Consider the following 26,899-nt stretch of genomic DNA (forward strand, 5'->3'; position numbering starts at 1 on the left):
GTAAAGGATTGTGCTTGTTTGGGGCACGCGTGTCTGCAGCGCGTGTGTAAGGGGTTGTGTTTGGGGCGCGTGCTCGTTTCGGGGTGTGCGTGTGTAAGGGAGCGTGCTTGTTTGGGGCGCGCGTGTGTAAGGGGCGTATTTGATTTGAGGCGTGAATGTGGGAGCAGACTTGTTTGGGTCTCACGTGCGCAAGGGATTGTGCTTGTTTTGGGGCGTGCTTGCTTGGGGAGCGCGCGTGTGTAAGGGATTGTGTTTGCGGACGCGCGCGTGCTTGGGCGGCGGGCGGGTAAGGGGTTATGTTTCTTTGGAGCGGGCGTGTTTGGGCGGCGCGCGTGTAAGAAATTGTGTGTGTTTGGGGCGGGCGTGCCTGGGCGGTGCGCGCGGGCCGGGCCGGCCGGGGAGTGGCCGCAGGGGCGGGGTGTGCGAGCGGGACAGGACGGGGACGGCGGCCTCAGCGCGCTCCCTGGCTTGTTTTGTTTTCGAGGCGCGGGGCTCCGCGGCAGGCTTTCTGGAACTGGCGCTGCCTGCCGCGCCTCCGGTCTGCCTGCGGTGCCCCCTCGGCGGGGTTTAAGAGGGCCTACCCCTGCCTTCGCCGGAGGTGCGGGGATCGCTCGGACGGTACCGCGCTGGCACCGCGCGCCGCTGCAGTGCGAGGCAGTTGAAGATCGCCTTCTAGGAGGCCAATGAACTGAATGAATATTTTATTAATCCATGTGTAGAATGCAGTGGGAAATACTAGTTAAGTTCAGACACTAAATGTTTGCTAGAACTTCCTGAGAGCTGTGTTTACGTGCAGACCAGTGACTGGAGAGGCGCATTAACTCTTGCTTCGACCTGCCACGCTCAGAATGGGCTGAAATAGACCCTCACTTTGGCCTTCTTGCATCTGTAGGCTCATTCTCTAATGATCTGGTTTCCTAGGTATTGCACAGCGTCAAAGGCAGCACTGATGGTGTTCAAACGTTTGAAACTGATCTCAGTCTCTATAAATTAGTGCAGGTACCCAACCAGATTTTTCTGCAAATTCGGCATCAAAATAAATTTCTAAAACTACAATACTTATGCATGTTATCTTTTTAATCAAGTGCTTTACCAGAAGATGAATAATATCCATTTTATGTTTTGTCCACTATTACTTAACAATGATTGCTATTGGCTAACCTGATGTTTCTAGTTATGAAAACAGGTTTAGTAAATGTGAGAAGTAGTCTCATAATTACGGAAGTGCCCCGTGTATTTGTTTGATTGAATGCATTATATTTCTTTCACCCATTAGGTCAAAACCTGAAATTTTGAAATCGTGCTCCCATCAAGTTTTATTATTATTGATAAAATGGCTTGCTGCATATAAACAAGCCAATTTTTTTTGTTACCTGAAGGAATGATTCAGAGAGTTTGCCTACAGAAGCTGTGTCATATAGAGAAACTATTGCCCAGGAGCCTGATAAACAAATACATTAAACAAGTAGCACTTTTCATGATGTGTGTTTATAGGAAAAACATTATTTTAAGACCAGAGGTAGATGAAAGCAAACAAGGTTGTTTCTTTTTCTTTATATTGGATTTACAAATAATGCTTAATTTTCTAGAAAATAACATTTACTTGCAGGATATGGATTTTCCAAATAAATTTAGCTTAGTGAAAACAAAGGAGCCCTGGTGGTGCAATGGTTAAGCCCTCAGCTGCTAATCAAAAGGTCAGCAGTTCTACCCCACCCAGTGTCTCCATGGGTGAAAGACTTGGCCGCTCCTGTGAAGATGACAGCCTAGAAAACTCTATGGGGCAGCTCTGCTCTATCACATAGGGTCGCTATTAGTTGGCGTCTATGGCATGTAACAACAACAATGAAAACAGAGGACTGCTGTGAATTCCTAAGGGACTTTGAATAATTCTAAGTATTCTAAGTGGATATACAGTTAATAACAATATTATACTATTTGGGGGATTTTTATCAACTTCTCTGCTTTTGTGCTATAAATAAAAAATACAGATCTGTTATTTGAGGCTTTAGTCCTCTATTTAGAACTCTACTGGGCCTCCTCTGTAACAGCTGTCACAGCTGCAGTATCTTCATATTGGACTATTCTAAACCCTGGTGGCGTAGTGGTTAAGAGCTATGGCTGCTAACCAAAAGGTCGGCAGTTTGAATCCACCAGCTGCTGCTTGGAAACCCTATGGGGCAGCTCTACTCTGTCCTATAGGGTTGCTATGAGTCAGAATTGACTCGATGGCAATGGGTTTGGTCTTTGGTTTTAGAGAACTTAGATAATAGGTGTAGCGGAGAATTTTCATCTTTATATGAGAAAGGTTGTGAAGTTAAAGAATTGGTGGATGTCGAAGTTTGTATACAGCCATTCTCGGGTGTATACAAAGAGATGTGAAGCTCTTGTTGATGGCTAAGATCCCATTGCCCAGCTCAAGATCACAGGTCATCTGGCAGTGCAGGAGATGTAAATTTCTGGGATGAGTTTCCTTTGGGAGCCATTGTCATTTTTCTGTTGCTTTGGCCATTGCTTTTATAAACCTCTGAAGCTGCAGAATTGTACTTGTAGGCTGTTTTTTTGAATGTTTTAAGGAAATACTGTAAATACCTTTATTTAAAACACAACTTTAGGTACCGCACAGAAAGCTCAATAAAGACAGTTTTGTCAGACTTGGCACAGGTCTTTAGCTAGTGGTTTTCTGGAGGTTCCTTCTTCTTAACAGTTCTATGTGGTGTGCTGTTCCCAACCCCTTGGCCTCAGCTGTTCTTTGTGTGCCTGCTATGTCTTCTCACATTTAAAGGGCTTTGCTTTCTCTCTGACTTAAAGTGGCTTAATATTTGTATTTCATTGATCTTCTCTATAGAAGGAGACTCTCTGAGTAGTGCCAAGTCTTCATTATTAAATATCAACTGTGGCATCCTGTCACAGTGTATAAACTGAATATTTGGGAGCTTTTTTCAGTTACGTATCCCTCTGCCAAAAAGCTTTTGGCATCCACATGGGATGTAGTTTGAGCACGCCTCACCTTTCTTAAAAGTGATTTAGGAGAGCTTACAGAGATACATGTTACACAATAAAGCAAGACAAAATAAAAAATAAATGAAATAAAGATTATTAAAAAAAAGATTAGGCAGAAGGAAAATGAGGGTACAGAAGAGTGAAATAGGAGGCATAATGAAGTTCATAAACAACATCCTGTAAAATCCTGTACCTTTTCTAGAGGTAAGCCCTACACTGCAGGCTAGGCTATCTGACAGTTGTAGAAAATGCCTGGTTAATTTTGTCTCTAGATGAATATTCTTATATTCCATGTAAGGTCTGACAGCCACAATTAATGTTAATTAATGTTGGGAGAAGTCCAGATGAGATGTACGGAATTACATTAAAGACTACATGTTAACATTAGTCACATTTAGCATTTAGGAAGTGCTTGTGAGCCTGCTGCATGGCACAAATGGATATTGTCACCTCATATCATGAGGCTATTGGAGCTCATATCATGAAGACCATCAGTGATAATCTTATCTTCCTCCTGAGTGAATTGCCTTGAAGGCAAATGATCATCTTTACTTTGCTATTCTCTGATGCCCCTGTATGTGGGGTAACACACAGTAAGCATTCAGAGCAGGTTCTAGATTGCTTAGCAGATAATTAGGTGCCTTTATCTTTTTTTTTTTTTTTAATCATCAGGAAAATAGTTACTCCCCAGCCCTCAAGCAGTATTGAAATTGTATAGCCTGTGACTTGTTAAAACCATTATATGATACCATGTAAATAATGTAAATAATACCAGAAAACCAAACCCCTTGCCGTTAAGTCAATTTCAACTCATAGTGACCCTGTAGGACAGTATAGAGCTGCCCCATAGGGTTTCCAGGGAGCAGCTGGTAGATTCGAACTGCTGACCTTTTGGTTAGCAGCCAAACTCCTAACCACTGGATCACCAGGTCTCCAATGTAAATAATAACTTAAAAAAAATTTTTTTTAATGGTAAGCTGCGGTGGTGGCAGTGGCAGTATGGTCTTGCTTGATGCTTCGTTTTAATAAAGTTCTTTCATGTTTCGAAAGTATCATGGCACATATAATTTGCTTAATTTTTGATATTGTAAGTATTGGAAATAGAGCATAGCTTTAGACATACAACATATGGAGAAACCAGTCAGTTGACACTTTTTTTAAGGCATACACTTTTTTTAAGGCTTCTAGTACGTATCAGTTGTTAAGCAAATTGTAACTAATGATTAAATATTAACATGGAGAAGGTAAAGTAGAGAAGGAATTAACCAGGGTAAATGTTTGTAGGAGTTAAACTGACGCTGCACGTAATGTTTTTGTAGCATGGAAAGCGATGATAAATAATCTAAATAAATTTCTCCAAATATGTAAAACTTAACATTTATCTACTTCAAAAATTAACCGTTTATTCTTTCTCTCAATTTTTTTATTTTACCTTTCTTTTTCCTCCTGACTTGCATATCCCTTTACATCTGCTTAATCCTTTAGCCAGTCATTTCACCCCAAACCACTATTCAGCATGAACCCTCTGTTGCAGTTTCTTGCTCCACACTCCATATTCAGCGTGGCTAAGAGCTTGGCTGCTAACCAAAAGGTTGGCAGTTCAAGTCCACCAGCTACTTCTTGGAAACCCTATGGGGCAGTTCTTCTCTGACCTGTAAGGTCGCTGTGAGTCGGGATGGACTCGATGGCACATAACAATGCAACAATCTATGCTAAAGAAGAGCACTGGTGGGGCAGTGGTTAAGCACTTGCTTGCCTGCAACCAGAAAGATCAGCGGCTCAAACCCATTAGCAGCTCCAAGGAGGAAAGATGTGGCAGTCTACTTCCATAAGGATTGTTGTTGCTGTTGTTAGGTTCTGTGGAGTTGGTTTCCACTCATAGTGAACCTATATACAACAGAATGAAAGCACTGCCCGGTTCTGTGCTATCTGCTCAGTCATTGCTGTGTTTGAGCCCATTGTTTTAGCCACTGGGTCAATCCATTTCTTCGAGGGTCGTCTTTTTGCTGACCCTCTATCTCCAACTCTACTTGGAGGCGGCAGCTCTTCTCCAGTAGTATTTTGAGTGCCTTCCAACCTGAGGGGCTAATTTTCTGGCACTATACCAGTGTTATGGTGCTATTCATAAGGTTTTCACTGGCCAGTTTTTTCAGAAGTAGACTGCCAGGTCTTTCTTCCTAGTCTATTTTAATCTGGAAGCTCCACTGAAACCTGTCCATCATAGGTAACCCTGCAGGTATTTGAAATGCCGGTGGCATAGCTTCCAGCATCACAAGCAAGCTACCACAGTGTGACAAACTGAGAGGCGCAAATCCTATGGAGCAGTTCTCTGTCCTGTAGGGTTGCTATGAGTGGGAATCAACTGAATGGCAACTGGTTTATCTATGCTAAAGTGATTCTCTGTGCTAACTCATTAGCAAAGCCTCTCCCTCATCTCGCAGATTAGATGAGAGGCACTTTGTGGGGGTGGGTGTCTGTGCTATATCATCCCCTAGTACACTTAGCATAATGAAATCTGGGAGTTGGAATTTCATAAATACTCTTAGTTTCCAAAGAGATTATATGGCATGGTGTTACTGTTACTCACTGGACAGAGTGAGAAGAATGTAATCAGAATGGTTTCCTTCAAGTCTCAAGCAAATCTGACTGTGCTTCATATATTCAGGTCAGTCTTGCCTACTAGTAATTTAGGCCCAGACTCTGCAGTATCTCCAGTTCAGGTCAATTGAAGGTCCCTGGTAGTTTTGGGTTTTTCACTTAAGTGGTCTTGAGCTGGCTCTGTAAGTCTTGGACTGTATTAGTGTAAAATACGCTAGGTCTGACACCTGAACTATCTTCCGAGATTTCTGAAGATTGGCCAGAAGCTTGCTGTCTAGGAAAGTGTATAGGTAACAGCAGTTTGCTCTAATATAGTACAGTAGGATGCGTATGTTCTGGGTTTTTGTTTCAGCTCTACCCCTAATTAAATGTGAAGTCTTAGGTAAATCACCCAATATTTCTGGATCTCAGTGCCTTACCTGTTTTTCAAACCTGTTAGTGGTTTAAGACATCAATTTGCTGGGTCAGCATCTTCAGTTTTGAAAAATCAGAGTGCATTGCACACAGTAAGGGTATCAGTTTGGGAATTTTTTGTTTCAGCTGTGTGTGTGTGTGTTTACTAGGTTATATTTCTTTCTGTGGGCCGTAATCAGAAAAGTTGAAAGCCCCTGGACTAGATAATTCCTAAATTCTCTTTAAATTCCAGTGTTTTATAGTGAATTTTGGAAACCCTGGTGGCGTAGTGATTAAGAGCTACAGCTGCTAACCCAAAGGTCAGCAATTGGAATCCACCAGGTGTTCCTTGGAAACCCTATGGGGCAGCTCTGCTCTGTCCTGTGGGGTCACTATGAGTCAGAATCGATTCGATGGCAACTGGTTTTTTGGATTAATGGTGAATTTCTTCTGTAGGCTGCATCTGACAGTGCATTCGGCAGTAACTGAAGGCCTGGAGGAGTTAAGGTACTTTCATAAATGTACAGTTCAACAACAGTGATCTCCAGTGTCCATTCTTCCTTCCCTGGTCACGGCACCTTGCCTCTCCTTCGGAGAACTTCTCCTGTCCTATACTCAGTTCAGATGGTTCGGGTGGTGCTGACTCCGAGAATGAGTGTATGAGTCCATTAGCATACCTTTTCCTTTTTTTTCTGATTTTTTGGGTAATGAAAATGTTTCAAATAAGCATGGCAGATTATATCCTCCATAATTTATCTCATGTTTTATAGAGAAAATCTAGTAAAATTTGTATGCTACTACTAAATGGAAACTCTATGGGGCAGTTCTACTCTGTCCAGTAGGGTTGCTATGAGTCAGAATTGACTCAATGGCAGTGGGTTTGGGTTATTACTAAAGTATATTTAATGACAATATTTTTGATTTGTAGATGGAAGTAGAGGTTTTCCAGTATTTATCAAGCAAAAGGATCCACCTTTCAGTGAATAGATTCACCTTAGACCATTCTTTCAGCTGCAGGTGACAACTCGAACTCAAACTGGTTTTTGTAAAAAAGGGGATTTATTGACTCATGGTGTCCAAATTTGGCATATCTTCAGGAACGGTCAGTTCCAGATGCCCAAATGATGTCTTTAGGAATCTGACCCTTGGCTTTGCTGTCCTCTGTTGATTTTGTTCTCAGGCAGGGGTTCCCCAAGTGGTAGCAAGATGGCCCACTCAAAGCTCCAGGCTTATATTCTGCCAATTTAACAAATGTCTCCAAGAAGACAGCGTTTCTTTCCTAGTAGTTCCAGGAAATGTTCTGTCTCTTATCAGTCCGGTTTGAGTCATGCGTCTAGTCACTTAGATAAGGGGAGGTAAACCCCCAGTGCCATCGAGGCGATTCCGACTCATAGCGACCCTGTAGGACAGAGTAGAACTGTGCCATAAAGTTTCCAAGGAGCACCTGGCGCATTTGAACTGCCGACCCTTTGGTTAGCAGCCGTGGCACTTAACCACTATGCCACCAGGTTTTCCAAGGGGAGGTAGTGCTCTGAATAAAAAGGCCAGACTCGTACACCCATTGTTGAAGTCAAGAGTTGAGGCCAGCACCCCCTGAACCATCTGAACTGAGTATAGGACAGGAGCAGTTCTCCAGAGAGGCCAGGAGCCATGACCAGAAAAGGAAGAATGGATGCTGGGCAGGCATACTGTGTGTGAAGAACTGATACTTTCTGAACTTGAACCTTGATTGTCATATTCCTAATGAAAGAACCATTAATTCTGAAGCCTCATGAACTCATAATAAGGCTTTACTCCATGTATTAATTCTCTTGGTCCCGTTTTAAATTAAAAGAAGACATCAGAACCCATAACCTTTTAGTGAACCTTTAAATGGTAGCTGTCTAATAATTCCTAGGCCCATTTTCAGAAGACATGATCTAAGTCCTTAGTATTAACAACTGTGGTTTGGATAAATCAATAGATATTAAAAAAATAAAAAAAGTAGTGTTTAGCCTAGTATTTCCAAAACGTATTTGACATAATATTGTTTCTATTGTTTGCTGACCAACACCTTGTGGAAAATGCTCTGTAGGATGTAGTTTGGGAAATACTTCATTAGACCATTCAAAATGGGTTCTGAGTCTGAAACTGCCATGGTCTTCCCATGGTGTGTGAGCCCCTCCTGAAATTGAATGTAGAATTTTATATGTATGTATTTTTCTAGGCAAGAATTCATAGTTTTCATCAATGTCAAAGGGTTCATGAACAAAAAAGGTTAAGAATCACTGTTATGGATTCTTTTCTAAGGAGCTAAGTCCAGTTTCTCTTGTAACTTAAATTCCTCTCATCTGTGTATTTTATACCTGCATAGTAATATTACTCAATACGCACGGGCAGTTGCCCAGGAATTGCTCAAAGACATTGAAGGAATAAGTTGTAAACAGGGATAGACTATTCAGTTGATTGTTGTGTTTGTTGTCAAATAGATTAAAAAATTGGCAGCTACTCTTTCTCTCCACCAAGAGTTATGGGAAGAAATTACCTATACAGGACACTGCCTTTCTGCTAAACTCCAGCTATATTTATTCCCAAATGCAGGAAGAAGAAAACATTTTACTGTAATAAAGAGTCTTTTTAAAAATTAAGTGCCAGTTCAGCAGACTGAACTGCAGAAGAGAAATCAGTTGAGAGCTACTTAATGATAACCGAAACCCAACTAAATACAGGAAGCTTTTCCTTAGAGAAATTTAAAGCGTTCAACTCACCTACTATTGTTGTTATCAGGTGCCGTTGAGTCACTTCCGACTCATAGCGACCCTTCGTACCACAGAACAAAGCACTGCCTGGACCACAGAACAAAGCACTGCCTGGTCCTGTGCCATTCTTAAAGTCTATGTTATGCTTGAGTCCATTGTTGAAACCACTGTGTCAGTCTGTCTCGTTGAGGGTCTTCCTCTTTTCTGCTGACCCTGTACTTTACCAAGCATGATATCCTTCTCCAGGGACTGATCCCTCCTACTTTTAGGTTGAAAAAACCAGGATCATAATACTGTTCATTAAAGATTAAGCAGTAAATAACAGACACATATTCCTCTGAATAGTTTACTCTTGACTTAAACCAAATCATCACTGGACCTTTGTTGAATTACTTTTACAAAATGGTGCCTTGGTGTTCTCCTTTAAAACTAAACAGTACAAAACGGTCATTAGAAACCCAGAATTGGGTTTATTGCAGGGATGTTGAAGTTGTCTGTTTCATCACAGTGTCCCTCTTATTAGGACCGATGGGAAGAATTTCTTTCACTGCACCACCAGGGCTCCTTTATATCTTAGTGCCAGGAAGAGCTCCCTGAACCTTCAGACCAACTCTGAGCAGATGACTAAAGAGGCCCACTTTGGGGACCTCAGAGAGGATAGCAGGGCAAACTACGACTGTATGGAGTCAAGTTGCCTCCCAATTTATTGAAAAGCACTATAATTTTTTAGCTTTCCCAAGTAATCCAAGGGGCGTTCTAATTCTGGCTGTAATAATGCATTGATTCATGCCTCGCTGTTTGGAATTTGCACTGACGATTGCTCTGGTCTAGGGGTAGAGTGCTGATGGGAGATGTAGTGCTTGAGTTACCTCCTCCAGAATTCACAGTGTGGAAGTGAGCAGCGTGTAGAGACGGGAGGCCAGTCCTTGATGTGTTCTCATGGGGCCTGATGGAGCCAGGAAACAGAACGACCTCGTGAGGATCGTGGCACTATGGAACAGAAGTTTGGTCACTAGAAATTTTCTAAACCTGATGATTCCTTTGGGGAATTTTTTTTTTCTTGGAAATAAAATATTTAAAGTGGTATAATTTGTAATATAAAAAAATGTTGGATTGTAAAATAGCATTCTTCAGTAATTTTATCTGTCAGGACAGATTTTAACTTTAATGTGTCTAGTATTTTAGATACACCTGTTTCTCTTAAGCTGTACATGTTTCCGTCTATTGCTGTAAAACAACTTCTAGAATTTGTTCCGGGTGGAAACTTTCAAATTATGAAAAAAATATTATTGTAGTTAATACATTTTCGAGTTCTGGAACTGAAGGCTCTCAGCGTAGAATTCAATATTAAAAAAAAGAATTTTTGGAACATCTTGAACTTGAACTCTTTCGCAAGTGAGCAAGAGGGTTGGGAACCGCTGTGCAGATGGTATCCCTACCATTAACTCTGAAGCAAAGCATTGCCAACAGCCAACCTCTAAGTAACACATGGAGGATGAGTCTGAAACAGCTTGAGAAGGCCTCTCCCAGCTAGAATCCTGAGCACGTGGTCTCTCAGTCAGGTACTGAAAACACCAGGAAGTCAGTGCACCCCAAAAAAACCAAACCCACTGCCATGAAGTTGATTTCAACTCATAGTGACCCTGTAGGACAGAGTAGAGCTGCCCCATAGGGTTACCAAGGCTGTAGTCTTTACGAAACCAAACTGCCACAGTTTTATCCCTTGGAGCAGCTGGTAGGTTTGAACTGATGACCTTTTGGTTAGCAGCCGAACGCTTTAACCAGTAAGCCACGAGGGCTCCTGAAGTCAGTGCAAATAACATGTATTATGATTAGAAGTTTTAGCTAGAAGTAGTCAGGATTATTTTACATAATTTCCCCAGGCATCATGTAACACATCTTAAAAGCAGAGTTTTCCTTTTTTATTGAGTTTTGCAACGTTTTCCCTATCGTCTGCACCCTGACCTTGTTGTAGAACACCACTTCTAAGGCAGACTACCAAGTGAAAGAGTTATTATGCACCTGGCTCCACTAGGTGTCTTTTTGTTTGTTTTTAATGCCTAGTCCCTGATACATTTGAGAGGAATAGGCGAGAGGTGGCAGGGTGAGAAGGGAAGGAACTGTTTTTAATAACTTGGCTGGAAGAAATCACATCATAGAAATGACTAATGGAAACAGTTTTTTTTTTTCCTTCATAATATTCTTTACCTTCTACTTCTTGAAGTTCACACTTTGTATTTCAAACAGATGAAATTAACTCAGTTATTCAATAAATATTTATTGAGGGCCTACTATGTGCCAGGCTTTCTGCTAGATTTCAGGAATTCAGCAGTGAACTGGCCTAGTAGAGCTGACAAGATTTCTCTGCATTTATTTATAGCAGACTGAGTTCCTGAAATAAAGGATCACATCTAACTTGTTTACTTATTACTTACTTATTATCACTGGTGGCCAGCACAACTCCTTGAGTGGTCTTGTTCATCGCTATTTCCCCAGAGTCTTAGCGCAGTTCTGGTAGTGGGTGTTCAGTAAATATTTGTGGAATGAATCTCTTCTGGCCCAGATTCTCCACAGTTCTTCCCAAAGGATTTCGGGTGTTTTTTTTTTTGTTGTTGTTAAAGTTGGGCACTCCAGAACGACCTGCTGGTGTTTAATTAATGCGTTCGTGCCTTCTGACGATTGCCATATGAGTCTTTGCAGTTTCATTTCTACAGTGTCAGGATTTTCATTTTCCGTTTTCCTTTATGCAAGCCATTTTAATTTCATTCCACCTTCACTCTTCACATCCAGGTTAGCTTTTTCTTCACCTGTAAGTCTCCTTGGAAACCTTAGTTGCATAGTGGTTAAGAGCTACGGCTGCTAACCAAAAAGGTCGGCAGTTCGAATCCACCAGGTGCTCCTTGGAAGCTCTATGGGACCTATCTACCCTGTCCTGTAGGGTCACTATGAGTTGGAATCAACTCGATGGCAATGAGTTTGGTTTTTTTGGATAAGTCTCATTACAGCACTTTTTCTTTTAAAGGCTCATAAGCAAAAAAAAAAAAAAAAAAAAACCAGTAAGCTGTAATATGTTTTCCCGTTTTTCATTCATTTCAACATTATTAGTTTAGAGCATCTCAAGTCATCCTTATAATATTCCTTTTTCTTGTGGGCCAAAATTATTGAGGGAGTGTCCTCCAAATTTGCTTTTTGGAGATATAGCAAACTTAAAACGTTCCATTCTTTTGTCAGTTGTTAAAAGATAGGCACAGACTGTTAGTGTTCTTTACTGCTTTTGTACTGACACTAGTTAGCTGCAGTTCTTCTACCTTTAATTCCAGTTGGAGTTGATCTTTCTTAACAACAAAGTTGACTTCTACATAATTTGGGGTTTTATTATATGCTTCTCCAGGGACCAATCCCTGGAGAAGACATCATACGTGGTAGAGGGTCAGCAGAAAAGAGGAAGACCTTCAATGAGATGGATTGATAATAGTGGCTGCAACAATGGGCTCAAACACAGCAACAATTGCAAGGATGGTGCAGGACCTGGCAGTGTTTCATTCTGTTATACATAAGGTTGCTATGAGTCAGAACAGACTAGATGGCAACTAACCAACTTACATGCCTAAACCAATTGCCATCCAGTTTATTCCAACTCATGGCGACCCCGTGTGCATCAGTAGAATTGTGCTCCTTAAGGTTTTCAAGGCTGATTTTTTGGAAGCAGACCACCAGGACTTTTTTTTTTTTAATTTTTATGTGCTTTAAGTGAAAGTTTACAAATCAAGTCAGTCTCTCATACAAAAATTTATGTACACTTTGCTGTATACTCCTAACTGCTCTCCTCCTAATGAGAAAGCCCACTCCTTCCCTCCCCTCTCTCTTTTTGTGGACGTTCCGCGTTCCGCCAGCTTCTAACCCCTTCTGCCCTCTCATATCCCCTCCAGGTAGGAGATGCCAACATAGTCTCAAGTGTCTACTTGATCCAAGAAACTCATTCTTCACCAGCATCTTCTTCTGTCTGAAGAGTTGGCTTTGGGAATGGTTCCTGTCCTGGGATAACAGAAGGTCTGGGGGCCATGACCACCGGGGTCCTTCTAGTCTCAGTCAGACCATTAAGTCTGGTTTTTTACAAGAATTTGGGGTCTTCATCCCACTGCTCTCCTGCTCCCTCAGGGGTTCTCTGTTGTGTTCCCCGTCAGGGCAGTCATCGGTTGTAGTGGGGCACAATCTAGTTCTTCTGGTCTCAGGCTGATGTAGTCTCTCTTTGTGGCCCTTGCTGTCTCTTGGGCTCGTAATTACCTTGTGTCTTTGGTGTTCTTCATTCTCCTTTGCTCCAGGTGGGTTGAGACCTATTGATGCATCTTAGATGGCCGCTTGCTAGCTTTTAAGACCCTAGACTCAGCTCTCCAAAGTGTGATGCAGAATGTTTTCTTAATAGATTTTATTATCAGGCCTTTCTTCTGGGGCATCTCTGGGTAAACTCGAACCTCCAACCTTTCGGTTAGCAGCCAAGACTGTTAAATGTGTGCACCACACTATGCTGTTGTTGTGTGCCATCGAGTTGATTCCGACACATAGCGATCCTACGTGATGGAGTAGAAGTGCCCCATGGGATTTCCTCAGCTGTAAATCGTATGGGAACAAATCGCCAGGTCTTTTCTCCTGCTCAGCAGCTGGTGGATTCAAACCTCTGATCTTTTGGTTAGCAGTTGAGCACTTAACCATTGCACCACCAGGGCTTCTTCTTACATGCTTAGTGATGCGTTATCATATAGCTGGGCTCTTCAGCTACTCCTGGGGTAGTAGATTATAAGCGTTAGTGTCCTTGAGAATAGGTTTGAAATTTGCACCCTCATGTACCTCTAGCACTAGTACTGAAAGATTTCAAATGAGAAATAATTGTAGATCTGCTTTGTTGCCCTTGTAGCATTTAATCTCCTAATTGCCATTATCCATCGGCTTTAGCAGCATCCTAAATTTGTTTTCTTGACGTGTCTAAGACTGAGTTTTGGAGTGGTGTGAAGCAAAGACCAAAGAGAAGAAATATGTGTCCGGAATCACTGCAAATGAAGAAAGGCTAAGGAGCATTGCTGATTTCCTTTCCTCGTGTTTTGGTGCATAGAGTTGAGGAGTTTTTAAGAAGGGGAGTACGACAGTTTTCTAAAGCTAAATTTAGCTATTGCTTTGGAAAATCCCAGTGTACAGCTTGTGCCTTATCTCAGCCTGGCCCTTACCCTTTCCTCTGCACTTGGACATCTTAAATGGCTTGTTGGGGAGGAGCTGCTTAATGTACTCTAGTGGCCCCATTTATTCTGGGAAGGAATTAAGTGACTTCATTGTCCCCATCTTTCTAAGCTTCCTAAAAAATTTAGGAGACTTTCTAAGCAGCAATTACAGTTCTCTACAGAAATAGTTCAAGTCATGCCTCCTTTTGCTTCATCAGCTCCTCCTGCCAGCACAGCCAAGGGCTGTAAATGGAATGAGAGATGGCCTCTCGTTCCTGGTCCAAATAGCAACAGGAGGGCACATGTGCACTTGAGCTACAAATAACGCGTTTTAAAATAGCAGATGGTATTTGATGGTTGCTCCTTCATTCATTTACCTGCCAAGGCAAAACTTTTTCTTCTACTCTGGCACCAAGACCTGAGGTGGTGCAGACTGAGCAATTGTAATAATAAGTTCTCATGTTTGCAGATACTCATTAGCCCATTTTCGGGTGTTCAAATCCAAGCCCACGTTCTGAGGCTGCTATACGAAAGGTTTCTTCTGTTTAACACAATTAAAATTTCATGTTTGCACAACCCCTTAACCTGACTGACTTGTTAAACACTTTGGAAGTAATTATAGTAACTCCTTTAATTAAGGTGGGCTGCCAATCATATGTATTCCATATATTCCATTTGGCTCATGAAAAGGAGAATGTCTGAAAACTGGGGGGTCAGTACTTTTAACGGGAAGCACAGTGGCTAAAGAAAAGGAGCATGGCTGTGAAGTTCCAGTTTGTGTCTGTGAAGAAGTCAGATATTCTTCAGAGCTTTTCTGCCAGAGCTTTACACCAACATAATTTCCTTACCTGAGCTGAAAGGAAATGGTAGCCAGCCAAGTAAACTTATAGTGCTTTTCAAGTCAGCTCCATTGGGTTTTGATCATTTTGAGCATTTTATTTCTCCACCGGCAGAGGTGATAAAGCTGCTAATTGGTGCATAACCCGCCTGAAGTCCATTGAGGAGAGGGGAGGTTGCTCAAGAGTCCTTGCCCTGGAGCTTGGATGACCTCATCCATAAATTGGCTTCTAGAAGAAGCTTAAATTAGAAAATAATATTCCTTTCCATTGACTGAGCACCCACCCCATATCCAGTGCCAGAAATGTAAGATACAATCTCTGCTTTCAGAAAGCTCATAGCTTAGACTTTGGTAGGAATGACACATGTAGGCAAATAACTATGCATTCATTTTCTAAGTACTATTTTGATACAGGGCAAAACATGGAAAATTTATTGGGCATAATGTAAAGAACATAGATCTGGAGTCCAGCCTGTATTCAAATCCCTGCCCTAGGAGTCCCCGGGTGGTACAAATAGTTAAGTGTTCAGCTGCCAACTGAAAGGTTGGTGGTTTGAATCTACTCAGAGGCGCCTCAGAAGAAAGGGCTGGTGATCTCTTCTGAAAGATCATAACCATTGAAAACCCTGTGGACTGCAGTTTTATTCTTAAACACATGGGGTCAGCATGAGTCAGACTCAGCCGGAGCTGACAGGAAAGCCAATCAGAGCAAGAGCCTAAAAGAGCGTGAAAATATTGACTCCAAATGCCTCCCCGATACTTACAAGCAATATGACCTGGAGTAAGTAAGACGTTTTCTGAGTCTCAGCATCCTCATTTGTAAAGTAAAGAGGAAAGCCTTTCTTTGAGAGTTATTTTGAGGACTAGAAATAATACGTGTAGAATGTGTAGCCTGCTGTAGCTGCTGTTAGTAGTAATAAGGAAGGCTATGTTTGAGCCTTTAAAGAATGAAAGCTTACCAGGTGGATGTGGAAAAGGCGGGAAAGGGCATTAGCCAAGGCCCAAAGGCGTGGAAAATTTCTGGTGGTTTTGGAGAACCATTAGTGATGAGAGAACCCTGGAAAAGTGACCTGGGGGACAGGTAGTAAGGAGCATTCTGTGTCATGCCAAAGAGTTTAAACTTTATTTTGTAGGTCAAAGGGGAGGGATTTAATTTTTTAAACTAGATTATCTGATATAATGTCAGCAGTTGCCTTATGCTGTATTGGTCAACACAGCCATGAAAATTAATTAAGTTCCAAGATTTAAGGTGGTTGTACACAATCTAGGTGAAACTAGGTACAGCCGAGAACTGAGGGCATGAGAAGTCGGGCTAGTAGTTAGTTTCCCAGTACAGATGCTTTGATGCTTAAATACCCAAATGTTTGGTGTTTTCCACTCTCAAAGCCACAAATCTGAAACCTGCTGAGGTTAGAACGTACTGTGGGTGTGTGATGTCATGAAGTTTTTTCTATCTTTAAAAGTTTTGTATTGGCAGGGGAAGTCAGCACAACTGGACTAAACTGAAAGCTAAGAAGTGTCCTGAATACAACCAAACACTTCAAGGGACAGAGTAGCCGGGGCAAGGGTCTGGGGACCATAGTTTCAGGGGACTTCTTTGTCAATTGGCATAACAAAGTTTATTAAGAAAATGTTCTGCATCCCACTTTGGTGAGTGGCATCTGGGGTTGTAAAAGCTAGTGAGCAGCCATCTAAGATGTATCAGTTGGTCCCGACCCACCTGGAGCAAAGGAGAATGAAAACACCAAAGACACAGTGAAAATATTACCTCAAGAGACAGAAAGCGCCACATAAACCAGAGACCCCATCAGTCTGAGACCAGAAGAACTAGATGGTGCCCGGCTACCACCAGTGACACCCCTGATAGGGAACACACAGAGGGTCCCTGATGGAGCAGGAGAAAAGTGGGGTGTAGAAATCAAATTCTAGTAGAAAGACCAGACTTAATCATCTGAGACTGGAGGGACCCCAGAAGAGATGGCAGCTGGACTCTCTGTTGGCCCAGAACTAAAACCATTCCCAAAGCCCACTCTTCAGACAAAGATTAGACTGGACTCTAAAACATAAAATAATAGCCGTAAAGAGAGTGCTTCTTAGCTCAAGTAAATAAAAAAAAAAAATTAAATACATTAAACTAAATGGGCAGCTCCTGTTCGCCAGCAAGATGAGAAGGCAGAGGGGGACAGAGCTGGTTGAATGGACATGGGAAATCGGGGGTGGAAATGAGGAGTGTGTTGGCACATTATAGGGAGAGCAAGTAGGGCCACATAACAATGTATATATGAATTTTTGTATGAGAAACTAACTTGAACTGTAAACATTCACTTAAAGCACAAAAAATAAAATTCTTTAAAACATCTCAAAAAAAAAGAAAGTTTTGTATTGCTTAGGAATTTTGCAATTTAGATGAATGTTAACTTGGGAGGTTTTAAAATGAGTCCCTTTGAGAGTTAGGAATCCCCATGAAAGGGAGATGAAAAGATGGTCCATGACCGCTGCTGTGCTGTGTGATGCCGTAGGTCACAGCCCTGAAGGAGAGGCTCAGGCGGGGCAGTGGCACAGGAGAGGGGATGTGAAGCCCTGACTGACCATTCACTGACTCTTGGGCCAGTGGTGTTTGGAAATTTTTTTTTTTTTTTTTTTTTTGATCTTGGTAATATTCAAAGCTGTTTCTGGAATCATGAGTATAATTTCTTTGTACGTGTTTTCTAGTATCTTTGGAAAACTAAGAACCTGGAGTATGACAAGATAGTTGATTACTATGCTTGACCCTGTTATACTTTTGAGATAACAGAAAGAGGGCTATAGGTGTCTTTTCTTGGAGTTTAATATGTCAAAGATTTCTTTTCAGCATTTACCGTGTTGGTTTATTATATCTGTGTAACACATAGGTACATTCACCATCATTTTATCCGTGTTTAAAATGCCTCTCCTAGAAGCCTAGAATGAACCCTAGTGCTGTATTAGAGAAACTGTAGTTTAACAAGATCCGCAAGCGATTCTTATGTATAATAAGTTTTGAGAACTCCTCCTCTTCTAGTGGAGCCCTGGTGGCACAGTGGTTAAAAGCTATGGCTGCTAACTGAAAAAAGATTGGCAATTCAAATCTACCAGCTGCTCCTCGGAAACCCTATGGGGCAGTTCTGCTCTGTCCTGTAGGGTTGCAGTGAGTTGGAATTGACTCCACGGCAACAGGTTTGGTTTTTGGTTTTGGCTCTTCTAGTAATTAACCTAACCAGCAGCATTAGTGTCACCTGGGAACTTGTTAGAAACGCAAATTTTCAGCAGGGGTTCGAACCAGAACAAACCAGTTCAAAGCCCTGATATGAACTAATGTTTATTTTAATGTATATAGAGATAAATAGATACAGAAATAATTATAGATATGTGTGTATATTGGGTTATTTCATATATGTGTGGGAAACCCTGGTGGCATAGTGGTTAAGAGCTACGGCTGCTAACCAAAAGGTCGGCAGTTTGAATCTACCAGGCGCTCCTTGGAAACTCTCTGGGGCAGTTCTGCTCTGTCCTATAGGGTCGCTATGAGTTGAAATTGACTCGACGGCAACGGGTTCGGTTTTTGGTTTTTGGTTTTTTTATATATGTGTGTGTATATATGTGTATATATATGTATACCTGCTAGCTCTGTCCACTGAGAGGGACCCCAGTAGTAAGGAGTACATCCAGCATCCAGATCTTGGTCTCTAAATACCCTTCTTCAATAAAAGAAACCAGGACTCCTTGAAGAAATAGCTGATTTTAGGGCTAGGACGAGGAAAATAAAGGATGAACCTTATATATCTTGTAATGCCAGAAAATAAGGAAGTTGTCAAAAAAAGAAGACAGAATTATGAGAGCATGTCAAAGGGACATAGAAGTCAGCCTGACATAGCTCCCAAAGGCCAAAGCTGGAACAATGTGAGCAACAAAATGAATATCATAATACTGGATTATAACCCAAAGTATAATGTATATATACATGAAACCATGCTGATATAAATAAATGATTGACTAAATAAATAAATGGAGAAGGACAAATCTTCCTTACAAATAATATATGTAGGTATTCCTCCATCCATGAAGTAGAGCTTAATTTCCCTCCCCCCCCTTTTTTTTTTTGAGTATGGGCTGGACTTAGTGACTTGCCTCCAAAGAATAAAACCAAGAAAAAACCAAACCCATTGCCGCCAAGTCGTTTCCGACTCATAGTGACCCTATATAACAGAGTAGAACGGCCCCATAGAGTTTCCAAGGAGCTCCTGGTGGACTTGAAGAAGAGAGTACGGAAAAAGAAAAATAGTAACTTTATAATAGAGAACCCTGGCAGACACTACCTTAGCCAAATGACCAAGGTTAACATCACCAGCTATATCATCATACACTTCCTAGTATTATGTGATGAGAAGGGTACTTTAAGTCTGTGATACTCTTCCTAAAAATCCATAACCCCGGTGTAATCATGAGAAAACATCTGACAAACCTAAGTGGAGAGACATTCTACAAAATAGCAGCTGTAGCTCTTAACCACCAAGCCACCAGGGTTTCTAATACCTGACCAGTAACTGTTGAAAACTGTTGAAGTCATGAAGGTGTCATAGATTGGAGGAGACTAAGGATACTTGACAGCTAAGTGCCGTATCCTGGATTGGATCCTAGAACAGCAATAGGACATTAGTGGGCAAACTGGTGCAATCCAATTCAAGTCTGTAGTTTAGCTGGTAGTAGTAATGGGTGATGGTGGTTGTTCATTTCTTAGTTTTGACAAATGTTTGGTGGTTATGTAAGATGTTAATATTAGGGAAACTAGTGAAAGAATATGAGAACTGTACCATCTTTGCAACTTTTATCTAGATCTAAAATTATTCAAAAGTAAAAAATGTTTATTTTTAAAAAGGCCTCCATAAGTATGGCTGAGTAGAAAGCCCATGTTTAATAATAGCTCAGACTTAAGAGATTCTTACCACTTAAGAAGATTTCACATATTAGTTTACTTCATCCTCAAAAGGAACAATAAGAGAGAGATTAATATCCCCATTTTACAGATGAGAAAATTGACATGCAGAGTGTCCATTATTTTTCCAAAGTCACACAATGACAGGATTAAACCTGGAGCTGTTGTGCCTACCCCACTGTTCTTTCTGTTATAGCTGCCAGTCTAAAAATGTTACTTCCACAAAAAGAAGGGGGTACAGGTAGAAGGGGCTCGTGAAGAGAAGCTTTTAGTGAATCATGAACCAGTCTGTTGCTGCAAAAGCTGTCAGTTTTTTCTTTTTGTCTGGGGTGCAGGTATGTGTGCACATGTCTTGAATATTAAAAAAAACAAAAACATTGCAGTCGGGTCGATTCTGACTCATAGCAACCCTGTAGGATAGAGTAGAAATGCCCCATCGGGTTTCCAAGGAGCGGCTGGTAGATTCGAACTGCCGACTTTTTCGTTAGCAGCTGAGCTCTAAACCACTGTGCCACCAGGGCTCCATCTTGAATTTAGTGGGACAGAACTGCTGCATGATAGATGAAAGTATTCTTCCTCGTTCCCTGAAACCACACGTGTCAACGGCTGCTTTAAAGAGAAATAAGGCAAAAACAGACATGCCATTTAGTCAGCTGAGGGAAGAAGAAAGTACCAAAAGAGGTAAGATGTGATGGGAATGGTTGTTGTAGAGAGCAGTGCAGTGGGTGGATTTAAAATAGTTTTCAAGTGTTGGCAGATCTCGATTGGCTGTGTGCTTGAGGAGAGAGTGTGTACCCAGTGATGGTTGACGGAGCTAGTGTGGATGATGCAGTTCTCATGTGTCCATGTTGGGTAGGAATCTCTGCTTCTGTTCAAGCAGGTGGTTCTTGGATCATTCCACTGGGGTGAAGAGAGAGGATTCATTCTTCCCCTTGTGGAAACAGGCAGGGGTCTAGAGCAGAGGTTCTTAAAATGTGACCCCAGACCAGCAGGAAAGGTGTTAGAAATGTAGTTTCTAACCCATTGAGTCAAAAACTCTGAAAGTGGGGCACCTAACAAAAATAATCTGTGTTTTACTAAGCCTTCTAGGTGATTTTGATGTCTGCTAAAGTCTGAGAACCAATGGTCCAGAGGAATACCTGAGATGAGCAGAAGGTGTCAATCCGGGGTAGCATACGGCGTACAGCAGGGGCAAGCCCTGTGCCACAGGAAGGGATGCCTAGACTCACACCTCAAGTTCCAGGCAGACATATGCCTCAGTCTTTAGGTCCCGGGGTCCCATGTGGTTTATCCAGGGAGGCTTCAGAGCTGGAGAACCTCCGCCTAAAACAAGAGTTTGCCTTTGGTTTTGCCTATTACCACTGCCCTTCAGAGAGCTTCCAGTTGCACTGAAGAGGTTAGCGCTCACAGCTCAGTGAAATTCTAAGTCTAATTTTCACATATACAACCCCCTGCAGTGTATAAACTACATTTATAGCCTTTTGTTGTAGCCACAAAAGTTCTACCATTTTTTTTCACTTGAAACCAGGATATCATTGCAACAAAGTTTAGTGAACTTTGTATTGATACCTCTGGGACTCTTATTAAGTGAATCTTTTATACTGTTTTTGAGCGAAGCATGTATGTGTGAAAATACTATTTTAAGTTTTTGTTTTCTCAGGCAAAGCACTTAGGATGATTGTGTTTATCTCCGCACTGCTTGTTTGTTGTCCTCACATACCCAACAGAGGGCCGACACCTGTCACCAAGAACAGACCTCTGTGCGTCTCTGCTCTGTACCCCTTGTCCGGAGTTCACTTACTTTGGCAAATAGGGAGTACCTTTCAGTGATGAAGCAGTAACTTGTTCTTTCGGTGAGACAAATAGAGCTCAATGCTTCTGGATAAGAACTGAAATCTGGGAACTACAGGGCAGGAGCTAGAGAAAGGACGGGCTTTCTTTGTGGAAACTCTGGAGTCTTGTGTGGCTTTTAACAACGTCTGGTTCTTACGTGTGCTCGTGGAAACATGGGCTCTGGGCCTTTTTCTGTGCAGTAGTGTTCTCATCGATGGAGTAGTTCAGTTGCTTCACCCAAACTCTGCTAAAGACATTCGGTTGGGAATCCCTCAAAGCTAGGTCACCGCTGGCTTTGCGAAACATCATGGGCGAGAACTGAGGCCAAATTCATCAGCTCCCTAGATCTACCCCCACCCCGTATTAATTTAAAAATGTGGGCTCATTCCAGCCGCAGAAATTTTTTATTGGTCAGTAAATTTTTTTTTAAATGAAGCAGGGATATTTTCACTACTGTTCTAGGTACTCCTCATTGTCTGCCACATAGTAGGTGCTCAAAAACATCTGTGCATGAATAAATATATCTAAAATGTATCTTTTTATTCTTAACAGAATCAGAAATAACTTTTTTGTGTATATGTTTCTAAATTTTTATATTCCCTTTATCCCCGCAATCCCACACAGTATGCAATTAAGGAGATACATAGCTCTGAATTTGCCAAGTATTTTACAATAATTTTTTTTTAATTGTAAAAATACAGAAAACACATCATTTGCCAGTTTAATATTTTTCTGTGTACAATTCAATAAAACCAATTGTATCGGTCATGTTGGGCAGTCATCACCAGCAATCATCACCAGTTTCAGTTGCCAAATTTTCCATCCCCATAAACAAAAACTCGATGCTACCTGCGTAGTGATTACCCATTGCCCATCCCTCCTGCCCCCTAAACTCTAATCTCTATGTATTTGCCTATTGTAGGTGTTTGATATTAGCAAAGTCATATAATCTTTGTCCTTTTGTGATTGACTATTTTCAGTCTGCATAATGTTTTCAAGGTTACAGAAGTGTTTTATCATGGTAAAGCTGTAAAGCCAAAACAAGCATAAAGTTGTTGCTTTTGACTTTGCAGTAATGGCAGTGTGAACACCTATCGTTTTATGCATCCGAGTAAGCCACCAACAGAGGAGCTATACTCTGGCCTTGCTCAAAGGGGAGAGAAGGGAGCAGAATCACTTTGATCCTTGATCAGCACAGCACCACAGACCTGCTCTCTCCGGGATGCTGGCTCTAGCATTTCCATTTGTGATTGTTCTCTTATTTCAGTTATCACTGCTCTCCCTGTTTAGAATTGAGAGCCGTGAGAGATGCTGTTACACATGATATAATTTTGTTAAGAGGCAAATAATTGCTTCTGAGTATCTACATGAAGTGCTTCTCAGAGCAGCTTAGTAACACGAGAGAGGGAACCGCATAGCAACAGGGAGCGGTGCTTAACATTGCAGACAGGAAACAAAGCCCAGCACCTCTGCGGCAGATGCCAGATCAGTCCACTGTTGCAGTGTTTGAACCTGGGGATGCCGTGGGCAGGGCCTGGCTCGGGGATGTCAGGGAGGAGTCTGTCTCTGCAGTGTCCACCGCTGGCCTGGGGGCGGGAGGATGACAGGCGCACTACACTGCAGCACACTGCAGCACCGCCAGAACAAAGCCGCCTGACAGACAGTGCACTGGCAGCCCAGGGAGGAGCGCTTCCAGGCTGGCCCGCCCCTTCTCATGACATGGAATGTTCATCTCAGCCACGGCCAGTGGGCACCAGAGGGATCAGAAACAAGTGATACGAATACTGAAAACTCATTTAATAGGAGCCAAATCTGTAGGCTTGCCAAAGAAATAATAAGCCGATGGCTATAGAAGTTTAAAATGAAGCCAGACCATTTCAGTGGGACACATGAGTACCTTCGAGTGGGTTGAGAGATCAGTGGTTGTCTGACTTAATATTGTTAGGAATAAGCAGGGAGAATTGACAGAGGTGCCACAAAGGATAACCGCGAGGCTGCTTTGAATCTCACTGTAAATGAAAGGTAAACGCCTTAGTCTTCAGCTGCCTTCAAGTGACAGAGTCCTACCTTCTGCAAGGCTTTCCATTTTATAAAGGAGAGGGCGCGGAGTCCGGAGTAGGGGTACTAGTGACACCTCTGTAGTCATTTTGTGTTCCCTACTAGTGCTCAACGGCACTGGGTTTTACTAGTGGTCACAGGATGAAGATCTCCACGTACAGTATGTATGAGGGGTACCTCCCCACTGGTGACTGGGAGTGAAGATGCTTCGCAGCTTGCTCCTCAAATGTTGACTGTATCTGTCTGTACGTGTGACGTTGGAACAAAGATGTTATTTTCCACTTTAAAAGATGAAGAATTTTTCTTTTAATGTTTCTGGAAATAGCTTGTTAGAAAATATTGTGATTCTTGAGAAGCAGTCTTCCTCCTCTTGCTTTAAAAAAAAAAAAAAATTAGTGGTTTGATAATATTAAGTCAGTATTGAAAAATTTCCTGTCAAACAAGTATTTACTATCTTTTTATTATAGCTGAGCTTTCTGGAGAGTAAGAATGTTATCTTCCTAAGGGCAAAACTGGCCAGTGCTTGTGCTTCTTCTCTTCCCATACCTTGCTCTACTTTTCCTTCCCGTTATCATATGGTGGTTGGGCTCCAGCTCTCTAGAGCCAGACAAGTTAATTACCTTCTCATGTCTCTGTTTTCTCACCTATAAAATGGGGATAACAGTACCTACCTGACATGGTTGTTGGGAAGAGTATATTTGCTAGTATATGTAAAGCAATTAGATGGTGCCTGGCCTATACAAAGTGTTCTAGAAGTGTTAGCTCTGCTTATTTTATTTCATGTAGAATACTAGCACCTGTAGAATTAATAAGCTTTGCTCACTAGTCTTAGAATTTATAGTCAGGTTAATAAGGAATGCTGATAAAATACTACTTTTCTAGATTATTCCTTTTCATGATTCAAATGGCTGTATTTTGAATATAGTTTTGCCATTATCAATTTGAGTGGGATTTGTGTTACCACAGCTGTTCAGCCAGTTTCTACCAGTACCATCAGTTGCCATCAAGTCAGTTCTGACTCACAGTGATCCCATGTGTGTTAGAATAGACTCGTGCTTTCTAGGGTTTTCAGTGGCTGATTTGTCAGAAGTAAATCACCAGGCCTTTCTTCCAAGGCACCTGTGGGTGGACTTGAACTGCTAACCTTTGGTTAGCAGCTGAGCACATTAACCATTTGCACCATCCAGGGACTCCTAACCGATTTATAAAGTCTTTTAGTTCTTTTGCCTGGAGATGATGATGATGATGACAGCTATCACACTTACCCAGAACTTACCAAGCTCTGAGCATTTACGTATTTAATTCTCACAGCAACCTTCTGAGGTAAGCACAGTTACTATCCCTACTTAGGAGTTAAAGAAACTGAGGCATCAAAAGGGTACTTGTTCAAAGTTATACAGCTAGCATATGACCTACCCAGTAAAAAAGGCATGATTTAAACCTGTACGTCTGGCTCCAGAGTTCTTAACAACTATCACTATTGGTCCCTGCCCGCCTCTCCAACTTCATCTTCTCCCACTCCCCTCATTACAGTTCAGCCACAGAGCATTCTCCTCCTTGAATGTCCTGCCCCAGGGCCTTTGCATTTGCTATTACCTTGCCCAGAATGCCTGACTCCTCATCTTTTTGGTCAAACTCGTGTCACCTTTCATGACTTGTCAAAATTCTACCATTCCTAACCGCAGTCACTCCTTTTCATGTTATCCTGCCTTCTTCCCTTATGATCTGACTGCACTATAGCAGAAAGAGGCATTTTCTGTCATGCTCACTGGTAAATATCTGGCACAGCATTTATTAAAATTTGTTGAATGAATGTAAGTGGTGATTTTAATAATGACTTAAAAACCCAAACCTGTTGCCATTGAATTGATTCCAACTCATAGCGACCCTATAGGACAGAGTAGAATTGCCCCATAGGGTTTCCAAGGAGCAGCTGATGAATTTGAACTGCTGGCCTTTGGTTAGCAGCCATAGCTCTTAACCACTGTGCCACCAGGGCTCTAGTAATGACTGTAGCTCCTTTCATTTACATGTATATGTAACCTAACTCTAATATGGAAACCCTGGTGGCATAGTGGTTAAGTGCTACGGCCACTAACCAAAGGATTGTCGGTTCAGACCCACCAGGCGCTCCTTAGAAACTCTATGGGGCAGTTCTACTCTGTCCTATAGGGTTGCTATGTTTTGGAATCGACTTGACGGCAACAGGTTTGTTTTTTGTTTGTTTTATTAACTCTAATATATGTGTGTGTGCATGTGGGTACAAATACATGAATGTGGATATATGTATATATTCTAATCTCAGTAAAGAAGCATAGAATCACATTTTCTCCTTGACTTACAATCTAACTCCAACAATAACATCCTGATGGTGTTCTCATGTAGATGTGAGATACCTATTTGTGTTTCTTTCTGAAAAGATGAGTGACATATAAAAAGAAATGTGTGAGGATTTCAGACAGTGAATGATACAGCTAGAGCCTGAATCTTTTTTGTTTGTTTGTTTTTGTAAATACTTGGTGTTTGGGTAAAACATATACTATTTATCTTCTTTTTAACTAATATCCTTCTCTCCTACTATAATTGCTTTTTTCCATTGATTTAAATAAAATTGATCACTGTACGAACCCATCTACCACATCTCTTCAATATTGCCATTGGGGAATTTGGCAAAGAAATGGGGTGCCAAGAACCTGAAACAGATCTTTGACAAAAAGGAGTTATCCGTTCCCTTGGCCAAGAACTTTGGGCAACTGTAGATGCTACGATCTTATGTGAGGTGATGGACTCACTACCATGCTGGAGGGACCTGGCCGGGACAAGGCTCTGTGACTTGGTTAAGTTAATGACAGTTCTCCTTGGATGCCCATCCTGCAAGCTTGAATAGGCCATATGTTAACCGCTCTTCTTCTGGAACCCAGCCTCACTCTTACTCCTGTTCTGCCCTAGATAACCAGTTCAGGATGTCCATCCTAGAACGACTGGAGCAGATGGAAAGGAGGATGGCTGAGATGACGGGATCCCAGCAGCACAAGCAGGGGGCTGGAGGAGGAGGTAGCAGTGGAGGTGGCAGCGGGAGTGGGAATGGAGCAAGTCAAGCTCAGGTAAGAGTCTGTGTTGATAATCATCTCTCATTGTTGTTGAATGTTTGGATTCAGTGGTGAGGCAGTGATCAGAAGTCCCTTCTTTGCTGCTGCTGTCGTTTCCTGATTTAGACAAAAAATCCGAGGTAGTACTCTACAGTATCTATGCTTCTAAGTATTATAATCCTTATATA

At 41.8% G+C, this 26,899-nt stretch overlaps 1 protein-coding gene across 10 annotated transcripts in view; it reads left to right on the forward strand.

Annotated features, from left to right (window-relative positions):
* CAMTA1 (calmodulin binding transcription activator 1) overlaps positions 1-26,899 on the forward strand; it is a 1,103,644-nt gene that overhangs the window by 1,046,950 nt on the left and 29,795 nt on the right. For all 10 annotated transcript variants that reach the window (XM_049877793.1, XM_049877790.1, XM_049877784.1 and 7 more), the window contains one exon: positions 26,572-26,726. In XM_049877793.1, the coding sequence (XP_049733750.1) occupies positions 26,572-26,726 (155 nt within the window). The remainder of the gene's footprint in view (positions 1-26,571; positions 26,727-26,899) is intronic.

Source organism: Elephas maximus, chromosome 3 (genome assembly GCF_024166365.1).
Source record: "Elephas maximus indicus isolate mEleMax1 chromosome 3, mEleMax1 primary haplotype, whole genome shotgun sequence".
NCBI classification, from domain to species: Eukaryota; Metazoa; Chordata; class Mammalia; order Proboscidea; family Elephantidae; genus Elephas; species Elephas maximus.